Source organism: Lipotes vexillifer, unplaced genomic scaffold (genome assembly GCF_000442215.2).
Source record: "Lipotes vexillifer unplaced genomic scaffold, Lipotes_vexillifer_v1.1 scaffold638, whole genome shotgun sequence".
Classification (NCBI taxonomy): domain Eukaryota; kingdom Metazoa; phylum Chordata; class Mammalia; order Artiodactyla; family Lipotidae; genus Lipotes; species Lipotes vexillifer.
The window spans coordinates 317,854-333,482 of record NW_006799284.1 but is presented as its reverse complement, the minus strand read 5'-3'; the positions used below and the strand labels follow the sequence as shown (position 1 = coordinate 333,482).

The 15,629-nt window shown below is 45.4% G+C and overlaps 1 protein-coding gene across 1 annotated transcript in view; it reads left to right on the top strand.

Moving 5' to 3' along the window:
- CCDC6 (coiled-coil domain containing 6) overlaps positions 1–15,629 on the top strand; it is a 110,885-nt gene that overhangs the window by 84,973 nt on the left and 10,283 nt on the right. The window contains exons 4-7 of the mRNA XM_007471544.1: positions 3,187–3,290; positions 5,091–5,251; positions 10,091–10,247; positions 13,313–13,413. Coding sequence (XP_007471606.1) covers positions 3,187–3,290; positions 5,091–5,251; positions 10,091–10,247; positions 13,313–13,413 — 523 coding nt within the window. The remainder of the gene's footprint in view (positions 1–3,186; positions 3,291–5,090; positions 5,252–10,090; positions 10,248–13,312; positions 13,414–15,629) is intronic.

Sequence of the window (15,629 nt, the reverse complement as noted above, 5' to 3'; positions counted from 1 at the left end):
AAAGAAGTTGTGTATTTATTGGGGGAAGATAATAACAACTCTTGGTGCCACGTTAATTAACTTTCAGTGGGAAGAAGGGCTACTGAAGAGAAGTAAAGCGTTTGGCTGGGAGGCCACGGACCTGACTTGATTACAAAGCAGCCTTTCAAATAAATATTCTGCGAATCGGCTGTATCCGTTGCTGCCACATGCTCACGGACTATGCAGTCAGAAGGGGCTTGGGTTAGCCTGAGAACTTGATGTGTGGCAACGGAAGAGAGTAGGTGCCTGTTGCGCGAACACTGAATTAAAAAGGCCCTTAGCTATCATGAGGAAGGAGATGGGGGAGAGCGTTACAGATGGAGACCAGCACAGAAAAGATCGTCTGCACAGGCAGGGAATGCAGCGCTGGGCTGCTGTTGCCATCCCAGCAAGGATTTCTGACTTTGCACGCTGTGACTTTAACGTATACCATCAGATTTGAGGGTTGTTTGATCTCAGGGCGATGCAAGCACTGAAAATCTACTTCTGTCCGAATTGACAGTACTGGTGTGGACCCTTTTTAGGCTGTGGGATTAGATGGACAGGAGATGGAAGGGCAGCTCTGATAAAGAACTTCAGGGGGAATTAATCATGATCACAGTTAGTACCGTTTCCTCTAACTTCTCTGGTCTTTAGTGTAAGAGCTCCTCGGCGATGCTGAAAAGTTAAGATTTTTTTAGCTGAAAAAACAAGACTGGAAGCCCGGTTCTTTCTAAGGCCAGAGAGAATATGGACCCCCATAGCACTGCCAGCCTGTGTAATGAAACACCCAAATCCAAGCTGCTGCGCTGGGCTTCCTGTGTCGCCTGCTTCATGGAAACCAATTAGTAGAGCAAACTGGCACAGCAAACCCAAGTTGCACCCCCAGGAGGCCTTGGTTCGCTGAAGTGGGCAGCAAATTGATAGCTGGTAGCTCTACCAATAGGTACCAAAAAGAAGCTGAGATTCGTGTTTGTTTTCAACTCCTGTTTTTCCTGCTCTCTTATTTGCTTCTGTGTACTCTCAGACTCACTAAGCTACCCCTACTCGGCTACTCCCAAGTATCATTGGATAATTTACCCCAAATCCTACTTGTCCCTCAAGATGCTCTGAACTCGCTGGTTGGGTGGGACCCAACTCTTTTGGTCACCATGGTGACTGATACCCATTCCTCTCCTGGCAGCATCCATCACTTTTCCTGAGTCACACCATCTCCCAGGCCAGTGGTTTCCTCAGCTCTTAAATGAAAGGGTGAATTTAGATGATTTCTCTTGCTGCTTCTGGCTCTAAAAATCTCTTACGGAGCTAGTTCAGACTGAAGACAGCTGCCCTCTTGAGACTGACAGAGAATGATAGAGTGGGTGGCCCTGGAAGGGACCTCGGCCATCATCAAGGCCAGCGTAGATGAGGGCAGGTGAGTACCTGCTCAAAGCCACACGCCAGGTCAGTTATACGTGGGCAAAGAGAGCTTTGTCTTGACTTGGCTTTTCAGAGTTACTGATTAGCATGGTGCATGATTACTCCAAAATTAAAAGTCGTTGGGCATAAGTTTCTACCAGGCATCTCTACTACGAAATGATGCCTTGCTTGAACTTTTTTCTCGCCTACCAAGTACCCACTATCCTGTTTTAGTTAAACCTGGGAATAGAGTCCTTAAAGGGTAAATGCCTTGGCATTTTGTTTCTTTAAATAAATGACTGTGAATTGTACTTCAAAGCTTGGCCCCAAATGTGGTCAGAGGATCGCCAAGGTTCTTAGGAGTTCTGCGAGGTGTTCCTGGGTTTCTCCTCCTCACTGCAGGTAGGAACTGTTTAATATCTTGAAGAACGTTTGTGCATTAGGCGGCTCCAAGCTTCAGCACAGAATGCTTCCGACTCAGTGTGACTCCTCTGCCTTTTCCCAGGCAAAGAAAGTGTACCGAGGCTATGTTTCCAGTTGACTCTGTGTGATCTTGGTTCATTCACTTGTGGAGTAAGGTCTGTCTGCTTTGGTTGCTTTAAAAGACTACCTTTTGTCCATGGAATTGGTCTCACTTTACTGTATATATAGGGATCTTTGATCAAAGAGAAGCTTGCCTCTAACCTGCCGAAAAGATACGAACTCTGTTGCTTCGACGTCTTTACAGCTGTGCAATCAAAAGTAATTTGTTGAGCCTGTGATTGAGAAGGTAAATTGCTATTGGTTGAAGAGACAGCATGGGGCAGTAACACAACCTTTTCCCCCTTTTAAAAAAGGTTCCTGTTAAAATTACTTAATATCTCAAGCATATAGACAAATACAAAGAATGATATCACACATTCCCTCTACCCGGCTCTGTGAAGTCTGTTCGTTGTGGCACTTTCTACCCCCCTCACTAGCCCTCTTATTCTTCCTCTCTCTCTCACCCTCTACCAAAGCCTGTAATTTGTTTCGCTTACTGTCTTGGCCCCCACTACAATGTAAGGGCCCTGAGGGCAGACATTTCTGACTCCTTAGTTTCCTGTTATATCATCCCTATTAACCAGTGCCTGACACTGTTCTCTATATTTGCATATTGCTTTACATTAGTGGATTAAATTAATTGCTTCCGCGTATTGGTTCTCTTTATGAAGTAGAATGCAGTTCGGGGTTCCCTCTGCAACTGCCCACCGCACCCCACCAAATCCAATCTTCCTTCCTTACCTCACCATAGGTAACCTGTACCGTGAATTCGGCGTTTATCCGTTTTGCATATGCTTTTTATATCTTAGGACATATTTATGTGTACCAGTTAACCACTACGTAGAATTGTCTTCAGGTATTTGAGTTATTTATATATATAGTAATATAATCTTTCTGGTTTAATGTTGAACTACATGCAGGGCTCGGGGGACAAACCCAGTTAAGTCCTGGGACAACTAGTAAGCAGAACTCCTCAAACCCTCTTTAAGGAAGACTTGCCATGTGCCTTGAATAAATGCTGAAGCAACCACTGTGATTCACGTACCAGATAGCAATTAAGCTTTAACATCAAAGAATGAACCTGTCTCGATGTTCTCAATTAAAGTTTAAGAGCTAGATGCGCTTAATGTATCTGTGCCAGAAAACTGGCCATTCCTTTGCAGTTTTCTCCATGAAAAGAGGTCCTAATGGTCCAATCAAAAAGAATCTAATTAACCAAGTTTAAGTGGTCTACAATTCTCAGCAAAACTGTTTTCCTTCCTCCAGCTGAGACGAGAGAAGATTGACCTTGAAAATACTTTGGAACAAGAGCAAGAAGCACTAGTGAATCGTCTCTGGAAAAGGATGGATAAACTTGAAGCTGAAAAGCGGTTCGTTTAGTCTTGCTGTTCGGGGTTCTGTACGTACGTGTGTGTTGGAGGAGTGGGGTAGCTTGCTGGGTGTGACCGAGGAATGACAATGGGACATTTTAATTCCTTGACTGATGCACGTCGTTTTAATTTGACAAGTGGAAAAAAATGTTGATAGCCTGTCCTCCTGTTGGTCACTTCCTTTTACCTAATTGAACTGGCTTCCCCATTCATTTTCTGAAGTGCTTAGGATATGTGCTGGGTACTGTGAATTATCACACATCTCTAGAAGGTACTTCATTAGAAAGGCTGGGATTTTGATAGAAGAATGATCATCTGTGTGTTTTAAGACTTGCTATAAAGAAATACTGGTACATATTTAAGGTTAGGGTTCTTGGTGTTAAATGTATATACATGGATATGGAATACTCAGCACACATATTTCTTGAACCCCTGTGTGCAAGATCCGGTTGGGCCCTTAGATGTAAGTACTGTGTGCTTTGGGGTGGGTGGGGCGGAGCTTGAATAATGGCAGGAGGTTCTGTGGGTGGGATGTGTGTCTGGGTGTAGAAAGGGAGCTCCTTGAAAATATTCATTCATCTATTTCACCACGATCTTCTGTTTGCTAACCAGAGACATTTGCCATAAGTACTTGGTTTGGATAAACATCCATTAATTGAGTTCATCTCAAGATTTGCAACATAGAGCCATACCACAGGCTTAAGAAAACTGACAATCTGAGGTATATCTCTACGGAATTATGCAAGCAGTAGTTGAATCAGCTGTGTTTTGCCTTATTACAGTAGTGCTGATAAATGGAAGCTTGAAAAATTATTTCATATAATAGATGGAGGGACCATTACAATATTTAACCTACTCGTTTTCTCAACAAGGCCTGAAGGTAATTCACAGTTTGCACTTGGGTAAACTCAAAGGTAAAAAGGTGAAAACCAAACTAAACCAGAAACTTCCCAGCAGCTTATAAAAGGGGCAGAGAGGTCTGTTGCCACTCTGTCTTCCTTTTTAAAAAGCAGTGGGAGGTTTTATATATATAAGTACCAAATTATTGCATCGAACATTATGAAATTGTCACTTTGTAGAATATTCATGTTTTATGTGCTTCAAAATAATGATAATTGGTAGAGAAGGTGGCACCACCAGTTATTAACCCAGTACATTTTTTTTTTTTTTTTTAAACTCTTTTTACCTTTGCTGTGGCCAGAAGCAAAGGGCCTTCAGTCCAGTTTGCCATACCTTCCAGATTGGTTTTTCAGGAGGGGAGTTGAGAAGTCAGTCTCTTTACATGATGTCACTCTCCAAGGAGAGTCATAGTCTGTAAGGTTCAACTGAAAGCCTTGAGAGGAGATTCCTCCAGTGTCGCCGTTCCCTCCAACCCAAGCACGTGGACCATTTAGTCAGTGGATCATTCTGATTGCCCCGTGTATTCCGGCATGATAATCAGAAGCCAGTGTTACAGACTTTTTCTTCAGTAAGGCTTTATTACCAGTGGCCGTTTGAAAGGAGAAAAAGGAAGGTGGCTCCTTCAGCTCTGCCCTTTGACTTGATTGTCAGGTAAGGGCGACCAGAAGTTGATGGAAAATGGGCACAGGAGTCAAACAATTCAATGAATTTTGGCGATTAACATGGGCATGCTGTTAAACCCCCCGGCTAGAATTTGTTGTTTTTGTCTTTTATTTATTTTTCTGATTGCTGAGAACTTATTCATGTATTTTTTAAATAGACGATGGTGAGCATCAAATCAACGTTTTATGTTTTAAAGGCAAACTGTTTTTCATTGTTGGAATTTTCTTTTCAATGAAGAATCCTGCAGGAGAAATTAGACCAGCCGGTGTCCGCTCCCCCATCGCCTAGAGACATCTCCATGGAGATCGACTCTCCAGAAAACATGATGCGACACATCAGGTTTTTAAAGAATGAGGTGGAGAGGCTGAAGAAGCAACTGAGAGCTGCCCAGTTACAGCGTACGTAGCCTTGGTGTCACTGGTCATCTGTCCACAGAATTAATCCACTTACCAAGTATAGAGTTTTACCTATGTTTACTGTTGAATTTGTATAAATCAAATTCATATTGTGTTTCATTGCTAGTACATATTTATATGTCTGTCATCCTGGAATAGATTATTTTTTAAAAAATTACAGTAGGGCAGGGCAAATAGTTAAGAATACTTCTAGAAAATCACATAATTTCTGGATGGTCCAGAATCAGAGGTACTCTTTCTTTCTTTTTTTTTTTTTTTTTTTAATAAATTTTTATTGGCGTATAGTTGATTTACAGTGTTGTGTTAGTTTCTGTGGTACAGCAAAGTGAATCAGTTATTCATATACATATATCCACTCTTTTTTTTTGGATTCTTTTTCTGTATAAGGTGGTTACATAATACTGAGTAGAGTTCCCTGTGCTATACAGTAGGTCCCCATTAGTTATCTGTTTTATATCAGGTACCATTTCTAACCTTCTCCCTGGTGTTCACCTCTCGGATGGTGCTAACAGAAGCAATGCAGGAGACCTCAGTGTACTTTGGGGGCATTAGGCAGAGAATAGTATTTATCTTCTTTACTACTGAAATTTGGCCTCAGCTAACGATTGTTCATGGTGGTTGAGGAATAAATGCTTTTGAAATTTCTCCTTTTTATTTTTGGAAATCAAAGGAACTAATTTCTGGACACTTGATTATGTCACTCTGCATTCACTTGGGTTTCTTCTGTTTTTGTTCTTAGGCCGTTCAACTTATTTGAATAGATAATACAGTGAAAGGTATGCAGGGGCAAAATACGTCTCCCTTTCATCCCTGATCCCCAGCTGCCCAGTTCTCACAATTAACATATTTTTAATATATTCTTCAGGTGTGTGTGTATAGACTTTTTTTTTTTGCGGTACACGGGCCTCTCACTGTTGTGGCCTCTCCCATTGTGGCGCACAGGCTCCGAACGCGCAGGCTCAGGGACCATGGCTCACGGGCCCAGCCGCTCTGCGGCATGTGGGATCTTCCCGGACCGGGGCACGAACCCGTGTCCCCTGCATCGGCAGGCGGACTCTCAACCACTGCACCACCAGGGAAGCCCTGTATAGACTTCTTTTATACAAATAGTAGCACAATGAACATACCCTTTTGCATTTTTCTTTTCACTCACTATGTCTTACAGTTTTTTCCCTGCCAGTATATACGGAGCTGCCTTACTCCCCACTGCCCCCCTTTTTTTTTGAATCTTTTGGCCGCACCGTCCGGCACGTGGGATCCTAGTTCCCTGACCAGGAATTGAACCCGCGCCCTGTGCTTTGGAAGCACGGAGTCTTAACCACTGGACTGCCAGGGGAGTCCACTCCCCCTGTTAAAGGCTCTGTAGTATTTGAGTGTATGGATACACTGTAACTTATTTAACTCATCCCTTACCAACAGACCCCTTTGGGTGGTGATGCTACAACCATAGCGAACATCTGTGTACAAACGTTTGATACCTGTGCACGAACACCTTCAGGGTAAATTCCACGGCGTGGATTTGCTGAGTCAGATGAAATGTGCATTTAAAATTTCAGTGCTTTTTATCTTTATGTTTTCTTCTCCGAAGTTGATTTCAAGTTCTAGTGCAGTAGTGCATCTGGGATGGGTGCATCAAGGTTCTCCTGGGAGCCTTTAAGAAGTACACAGTGTGTTCAGTTTCCTGTTGCTGCTGTTAACAAATGAGCACAAACTTAGTGATTTAAAACAACACAAATTTATTATATCACGTTTTTTGGAGGCCTGCGTTCAAAGTAGGTCTCACTGGGCTAAAATCAAGGTGTCAGCAGGGCTGGTTCCCTGTAAAAGGCTCTAAGGGAGAATCCGTGTCCTTGCTTGTTCCAGCTTCTGGAGGTTGTCTGCATTCTCTGGCTCATGACTGCTTTGCATTGGTACCACTCCCACCTCTGCTTCTTGTCACATCTTTTCCCTCTGACCCTCCTGCCTTCCCTGTGTAAGGACTCTGATTGCATCGGGCCCAGCCAGATAATCCAGGATGAGTTCCCATCTCAAGGTCCTTAATTTAATCACACCTGCAAGTCTCTTTTGCCATGGAAGGCAACCTGGACACGGGCTCCAGGGATTAGGATGCAGACATCTTCGGGAGTATACTGTCCTGTCTAACCCCATCCAGGGTTCTGGGCTTTTACTCTAGGGGTGGATCCTGGTCCTCTGTATTTTTTTAAATAGAGGTGATTCTGGTATGTACCCCGGCTTGAGAACCATAATGGATGTGTATTCTGTGAAAACAAATCAAGGAGTTCTCAAATATTAGTTGCTTTAGGTTAGGATACTTTTTGAGTTTTTGCCGTGTTGGACAGACACAGGTCTCGTAGCACCTTTCTGAACTCTTTCCACTGCTGTCAGTTTATATTTTTCTTTCTTGTATATACTTGCCTTGTTGTTCCCCAGACAACATTTTTAGAAGAAATTTGGGAAGAATATCTTATTTCCTCTACTTCCTTCCTACTGTACTGTTTGGTCTCAGGAGAGACTGCGGATGTCAACAGAGGCTTCTGCAAAGTGCTGTTTGGATTCTGTGAGGACAGGGAAAGCCGTGGCACTTAGCTGCACACAGTAGCTTTGGGTTGGGTGTAGAGTATGAGTTAATGGCTTTCCTCATCCACCTGCCTCTGCCTCCTTCGGTTGGATCACCTTGTGCACTTTGAAAGCTCCTGGGGCACTTGGTCCCTCTCCCCCAAGTCCAGCTGTGTCTGAACTTGAATCGCTCTCCCAGTAGCTCTCGACTGACATTAGAGTCCCCTGGGGAGTTTTTGGTAGACAGTGGAGAGGCTTCATCCTCGGGGATTCTGATTTAAGTGGTTCGGATGGAGTCTGGGCACCCCATCCAATATGGCTAGTATTTTCTAGCCATAAACCTGAAAGGGAATTTAAAAGGTACAGGCCACCTTGGGATCAGGTAGGACTCGTCTCTTGGGAGACTGTCTGTAAGTCACCCTCAGTTGACACTATCTTTGACTAACTGCTGTGAGATGGCTGAAGATGGGGGCAACATAACCTCTGGACCCTGAGTCCTAGGGAGCTCTCTGTGGGAGAAAGAGGAAGACTCCTGAGAGTAAATCTATGGTCCTTTGAAGTCGGTAGCCAGCAGAGGGCACCCAAGGAATGCTACGGCGTCAGCCATCTGTGCCTGGGTCTCTCACTCCCAGAGGCTGTGGGCCTGGTGCCTTCTCGGTGCCTCCAGCTTCTGGGTTAATTGCCAGACTGCCAGGAGGTCTTTTCAGCCATCACCCCTGGTGACTGATGTTCTTGTCGGTAGCTTATTGTTGAAGGATCCCCCTGCTGGTTTCCCCAGATGCTAGAGGATTGCCATTTTCTTTGAAAGACAGTGTTTCCTCTTAAGTAATTATTCTCAAAGCCTCATGAATCCTCAGTTCTGCGAAGCGTTCCTATTTATGGAAAAGAAAGGCAGCCTCCTCCGACAACTGTCCCTCTCGTCTAGAAACAGTAGATACTCCAAGAGGCCAATGTAGCAATGCCTGTAGAGCAAGTGAAAAATTCCTTCTGCTGACATATTTGGGATGAAATAACTTAAATCATTTATATTAAAAGTGTACTTTGTAAGTATTTTCCCAGCATGCCTTCCATTAAAGTGATTTTTGCATCTGGATTAGACAGCAGGGTTTCTGGTTAGATTGAAAACGGTCCAGGAATATAGTGTTTAATAATTTTGGTATTTTCATTTGAATTTCTGAAATAAGGATATTCAAGATACCAAGATAAGTATTCAAGATACTTAGTGACAACACGTTGTGTCTGAGGTGAACCGGGACAGCTGGGAGGGTCATGTTTTCCCTTTGCCTGGAAGGACGCTAGAGGGCGCCACAGAGTCCTGCACAGAGTCACTCAGAAGGGCAGGGGTTACAGTGGGTCCAGGCAACTCAGCAGAACGAGATTCCAGAGTCCCCGGAAGGTATCAGTTCCCCATTTCAGATTCGCAGGAAGGATGATCTGGCTGGTTTAGCCTGGGTCCAGCGTCTCGCCCTGGGGCTGGTTAGCTCTGGCCGGCGCTGTAGCAGAGACCTCTCCGCATATGGGGCAGCTCCCAAGGAAGGGGTATTTGTCATAAGCATGGTGATCCTGGCTGCATGTATGTCTTTACCTGCTGTTTGACTCCGAAAGACTGTGCGTAAGTCAGGAAACAGTAACACAGACACCAAAAACTAGACTGATGTGAAATATTGATCTAAAGTTGCTTGTTATGTCAGTTTCTAGTTTTATAAAAAGATTTATAACTGTTACCTAGCACGTTGAGTACACTGGTTCTCTGTGTGCAAACCGCTCCCTCCCGCCGCACCTCCCGGTGCACTGGGGGGTGTGCTAACAAGTGTGACCCATGGGTGTGCTCCCATAGGTGACCTACCTCGCTGTGTCTGGAGTTGACAGGCAGCAGAACTAGTGCCTGGAGGGGAGCCCGTGGGCTGAGTCTGTTTCCCCAGCTGGACCCCTTTCCCTCTCCGCTCCAGCAGTATAGAGGGAGCTCTGGGAGCTGCTGAGGCCACACGTAGCTCCAGCATTCCTTCCTCTAAATAAAGCACTTTAGAAGGCAGGGAAGCAGGATGGAAGATGCCTAACCTGACAGCACTGCTTTTCGTATGTTCTTCTAAATGCAAATCGTGGGTCACCCTTGGTACCTGGGATAAACTTGAAATCCAGATCTCATCTGTGTGTGGGAGAGTGAGAATGGCTGTCTTTCAGCACTTCTTGGTCTGTGGCACAGGAGCTGGACCACCATCTTTTTGACCACGGACCGTGGTTTAATTGAGAACTCTGGCTTTTCAGATTCCGAGAAAATGGCGCAGTATCTGGAGGAGGAACGCCACATGAGGGAAGAGAATCTGAGGCTGCAGAGGAAGCTGCAGAGGGAGATGGAGAGAAGAGAGGCCCTCTGTCGGCAGCTCTCCGAGAGCGAGTCCAGCTTAGAGATGGATGATGAAAGGTGCGTGCATGTCTCACGAGCCTCGGGAAAACAACAGCAGCCCAGGCTCCAGCCCCTCTTCACCTCCTGTAAGATGAGGCAGCAGATGGCAGGGACGTTTATTTATTGTGATGATGAATACTGTGGCCTCAGTGTGGATGCTGAGAATGGGATAAATGAGGAAGTTAGACTGTCCTCCTTAAACACAAAAAGACACACAAAAAATGGCCTTTCCCAAATTACTCAGTGGGACAGACATGGAGGCGGGTTTTGTGTCCGGAGGCAGCGTTTGCAGGTGTCGTTGAATCGTCCCATCCTGGACCGTGGGCGCATATCTCAATCCCTAGGTACAGGTGAGCAGGTGGTGCGCGGTACAGCCTGAGGAAGCAAATACATCCAGGGGGCGAAAGAGTCCACGGCGGGGTGGGTGGAAGTTGTTGAAAGCCAGAGGCTTTGGTTTACCACACTTGGTAACTTTTCAACCTTTTTGCAGCTGCTTTTCAAAAATAGAACTCACGCAGTGCATTTGTCTGCTCAGGTCTCAATATCAAGTCCCCTCACTGTCCCTCTGGGAAATGGGCCGGCATAAGAGAGGCATCCTTGGGTTAACTAGAGGACACGGCTCAGTTCTCCTTGCTCACCCAGATTTTCCTTTCGTTCCCCACCTGCCCTCCTCCTCTGTGCTTGGGAGTGAGGTGATCGTTAAGATAAGCAACATCCACCTGGGCTGGGCAGCCAGTGCCTCAGACGAGGGTCTGCCAACGGCTGTGAGGACTAGTACAGGCTGTCGAGGCCAGAGCATGTTGTTTGAACGCATGTGGGCAGTGTTAGCAGATCAGCACTCTGTTTCTCTTATTGAATAGATCCAGAGGGCTAACAAGGCTTTTTTTTTTTTTTTTTTTTTATTCCAGCCTCTGGAGTCTTCCTCTCACTGCTGTGGCCTCTCCCATCGCGGAGCACAGGCTCCGGATGCGCAGGCTCAGCGGCCATGGCTCACGGGCCCCGCCGCTCCGCGGCCCGTGGGATCTTCCCGGACTGGGGCATGAACCTGTGTCCCCTGCATCGGCAGGCGGACTCTCAACCACTGTGCCACCAGGGAGGGGCTTTTGATTAATTTGCTGTGGACAGTATTTGCTGTGGTCTTATCGTTTCATGAAAAATGCAAATTTTTCTATAATGAAGATCTAGTCTTTTTTTTTTTTGGCTGCGCCGCACAGCTTGCAAGGTCTTAGTTCACCGATCAGGGATGGAACCCAGGCCCTCAGCAGTGAGAGCACAGAGTCCTAACCATTGGACCACCAGAGAATTCCTGATCTACTTTTATAATTTAAAAAACTTTATAAAAAACAGACTTAGATCTGTTTTTTAAAAAAATATCTTCCTCCTTTGAAAAGAATGAAGAGGATTCTTTCTCAGAAGTTTATATCATAAAACTGTCACCCTTAACTCTGAATTTCACTGATCTGCTTCTGACAGTGTCTCGTTCTTTCTGAAACTCTTATCCTCCTAAAACCATTTCATTGAAAACATAAGCTACAATAGTAGATAACTTATTAACTACTTTTTTAACTACCTTAAGACATGGAGCAGAGCATGTATTAACACACACACAACCCTGTGCTTGATTTTGATTACGACATACTCTGAGGGACAGTTTCTCTGACTGTGGTACTTCAGGCTTTCCAGATTTTTTTTTTTTTTTTCCAGAACTGGTATTCACTCCAGAAGGTTTGCCTTACCTTTCTAGGTCAGATTATCCCAGGTAGAGTACAGCTGTTGAATAAAGACATCTGCTCTCTCTACTGGGAATGATGATGTCAGATTTGGGAGGAAGAAAATAGTCAGACACTTGAGACATCTACAAGTGTGTTTCATTCCTTAAAGACCAAGAGGCGGTCTTAGCCACCCCACTGGCTGCAGAATACAAGAGGTCCAGTCTGGTGGCACTGTGGTGGGCCATGCTAAAGAGAGTAGGAAGAATTGGTGGTAGGTAGCTCGTTGAGAGGTGCATGCCAAACTTGGGAGTCTAGGGCTTCCCTGGTGGCGCAGTGGTTGAGAGTCCGCCTGCCGATGCAGGGGACGCGGGTTCGTGCCCTGCTCCGGGAAGATCCCACATGCCGCGGAGCAGCTGGGCCCGTGAGCCGTGGCCGCTGAGCCTGCGCGTCTGGAGCCTGTGCTCCGCAATGGGAGAGAGGCCACAACAGTGAGAGGCCCGCGTACAGCAAAGAAAGAAAGAAAAAAAAAAACCTTGGGAGTCTGGTTTTCTTCGAGTTGAATAAACTAGCATAGGAATACCTGTGTTAAAAGTTCCTCACGTGAACTGGTTGCATATCAGGGCTGAGATGTTTCCTGGGATAGAAACGCCTGCACATGTGGCCGTTCCTTCCTTTGGCCAGAAGGCCTGGGAAGGATCGCTTATTAGGGAGTCTCTCAAGCAGAGATTCCTCCTCATCAGCTCTCTGTGCTTGTTCACAAAGTGCGGCCTGATGTGACTTCCGAATCCAGTAATAAGTCAGACCCGGCACGGCATGACCTGCAGAGGTGCTCAGCCCATGTGTCATTTATTATATTCCACGTTCTGCATTTGAACACGTGACTGTTAAGCAAGGCCTGCCTTGTAGACAATTGACATCCATTTCACGGGATCACATTATCTCCAATTCGATGATATGCGTCTCAGAGGGCTTGTTTGGTTTTGCCTTTCAAGTAACAGTTTACAGGTAGCCACTAGAACGTGGATTTGTCTCATTCTTGGGACAGTGGTGGTGAATGTCTACATAGCTATAGTGTGATGGAGAAAAGCCTGGTCCTCTCTGTTGCATGACGCAGCTCTGTCACCAGGCCTCCATCCTGAGCGAAAACACCCCGGATTCCCTCACCTGTGCCCCTGGGGAGAGAGCTTTGCCAAGCAGTGGAACAGCATGGCTCTGGGGTCCATATTATACATGTCTCCTCACTGCAGCTTTGATTTCTAAACATTCAGGAGTTTGACCTCAAGATGTGAACCCCAAACATTTTCTCATAGGAGCTTTCTTAGGAACTACTGGAACACAGGCGGCTCTAACCATCTCCTGCACTCCTCTTAGGTACTTTAACGAGATGTCTGCACAAGGATTAAGACCTCGCACTGTGTCCAGCCCGATTCCTTACACACCTTCTCCCAGTTCTAGCCGGCCGATATCACCTGGTGAGTACGTGTTCTCAGCTACCTCTGTTTCTGCTGTATTTAACGTATCCCTGAATACATTCCCTTCTAGCATATGAAAATCTTGTAAACAGAGAGTGGTCACGTGTTGTCCAAAAACACCAGAAACGATCAGTGCTATCACAACTGAGTCTTAGCTTGCAATTTTAAAACAGCATCAGCTGGTGGTTTTCTGGAACCAAAAAGTAACTTAACTCTAAAAAACCTTTTTAAAAAAACCTTGGGCAGATTTCTGAGATGCACCATAGCATATCTGTTATGGGTTCTCTCATTATGGTCTACATACCTCATCTCCTTTTTATCCTCAGAATAATTAACGCAGGCGTCGTGTTAAAATTGAGGAAGCAGTCATTTGGTGGGTCTGTAGCTACTGGTCACATGGCCAGGAAGTGGCGGTGGCCAGGCAGGGCGTGTCTTGCTTCACACAAAGCCTGTGTTCTTTCGAGCACGAGCTGCCTCCTGCTATTTCCACTGATGGGTGAGTGGGCCTCGGCCCTAGTAGGCAGGCCGTGCAAGAAGGAACTGGCTTCGCTTCTGCCTCTGGCTTTGCCCCTCAGAAGCCTTTCTCTCAAAGGCGTGCTTGTGTTCATGTGACCCTGAAAAACTCTCTCCCCAGGGTCTCTGGCTCGGTACCCGCACAGCATGGGGCTTTCGGGCCAGGAGGGCAAGTAAATGATCCAGCAGGGAAGAAAGAGGAAGCAGGGGGCCGGGGAGGGGGTGGGCAAGTGGGGCGGAGGGAGGAAAGAAAAGGTAGTCGGCCAAGGGATTGTGTCTTGTGACTGAAGTGTCCAGGCTGATGTTCTTGTGCATGCTGGTAAACAGATTTTCAACAGAGTTGGGGAGAGAAAGTGTGTGGGGAGGGGGGAAGGGTGGTGGCAGAGCACTTTCACACAGAATACAGTGAGGTGACGGCTTAGAAGGGTGGCAGCAATAAAGGTTTTGTGGCTTCGGACAGTAAAACAGCTTCAGGTTAGGGTGACGTCTCATTTTGTCTGTTGTAATAATTAGACACCAGGGACACCCTTCAGGTCGACCAAGGGGAAATGCTGCAGCCTCGCAGGTGGCCGTGGATAGTGGCAGGCAGGAGGGGCTTGGTTTTGTGAGTTTAGGATCCAGCCCAAGCACTATGCTGCTGTGACTTTTTGTTTTTGTAAGAGGGGTGATTTTTAAAAAGTCCAACACGAAGTGTGGCAGCTTTTGTCCGCTCGGGGCCGGCACGCTCTCTGGCATGTGACAGGGGCAAGGGGGGCTGTGTGCGAACCAAAAGGACTTTCTGTTGTGGATCCACAGCACAGTCCTCAGCTGTTCTTGCCCAGAGGATGTTCCTGAATCTGTTTCTCCTGCTCTGCAGTGGCCTTGAGGTCTCTCCAGAAGCTTCTCTCCCTAGCCGCCTCTCAGTTTTCCCCAAATAGCACTTGGGTTTCGTTACCATGATAAAGGTTGTCTTTGCTTTCTGATTTATTGATGTAAAAGGAAGTCATGAGTTAGGAAGAAGCAAGAAGGAGGGAGGCTTTTATAGTTGATCGTGATGCTGATTCATGCTAATATAAATTCATGTTGTCTTTGATTTATTTAAACCTACAGGCATGTAACTTCCAGTTCATTAAATATAGTGCTGTGGTCACTGAAGAAAGAAAAAAACAAAAGTGAGGCCTCGGTTGGGAATATTAACTTCTATGGTAACAGATACCCTGCAGGAAGATTTTATTCCATGCACAGAATTTTGGCTTTCGCTGCCCCTGTTCCTGTAATGTGGGGCTTGCTTGTATGGACAAGCTAGTTGGTTTTCCCTTAAACTACATCGTAATAAGTAACACCTAGATTTTTTTTTTTTTTTTTCCTCTCAGCCAGCCTTAGTGAGAACATTTGTATCGTATTTTAAGTTCTATAATATCATCAAAGTAGATTATAATCTCCTATTTGGTGGTAGAATTACTCCTAATCCAGTCCATTGGATACATAATACATTAGCAAAATCTGAATTTTCAAGTTTTCACTTTATTTTTTTATTGGAAGAATTTGTGCTTCTCAGTATTAAGAATATCTAATCACGTCTTTAGTGGAATTGTGCTGTTGCTATAGTTTTTGTTTCCATTTGAAGCATTTTGGCTTTTCTTCTTCCCTTACCACTTCTGGTTAACATTGGCAGTCTTGCATTTTCACTGACTTGGATTCTTTTTTTTTTTTTTTTTTTTTTT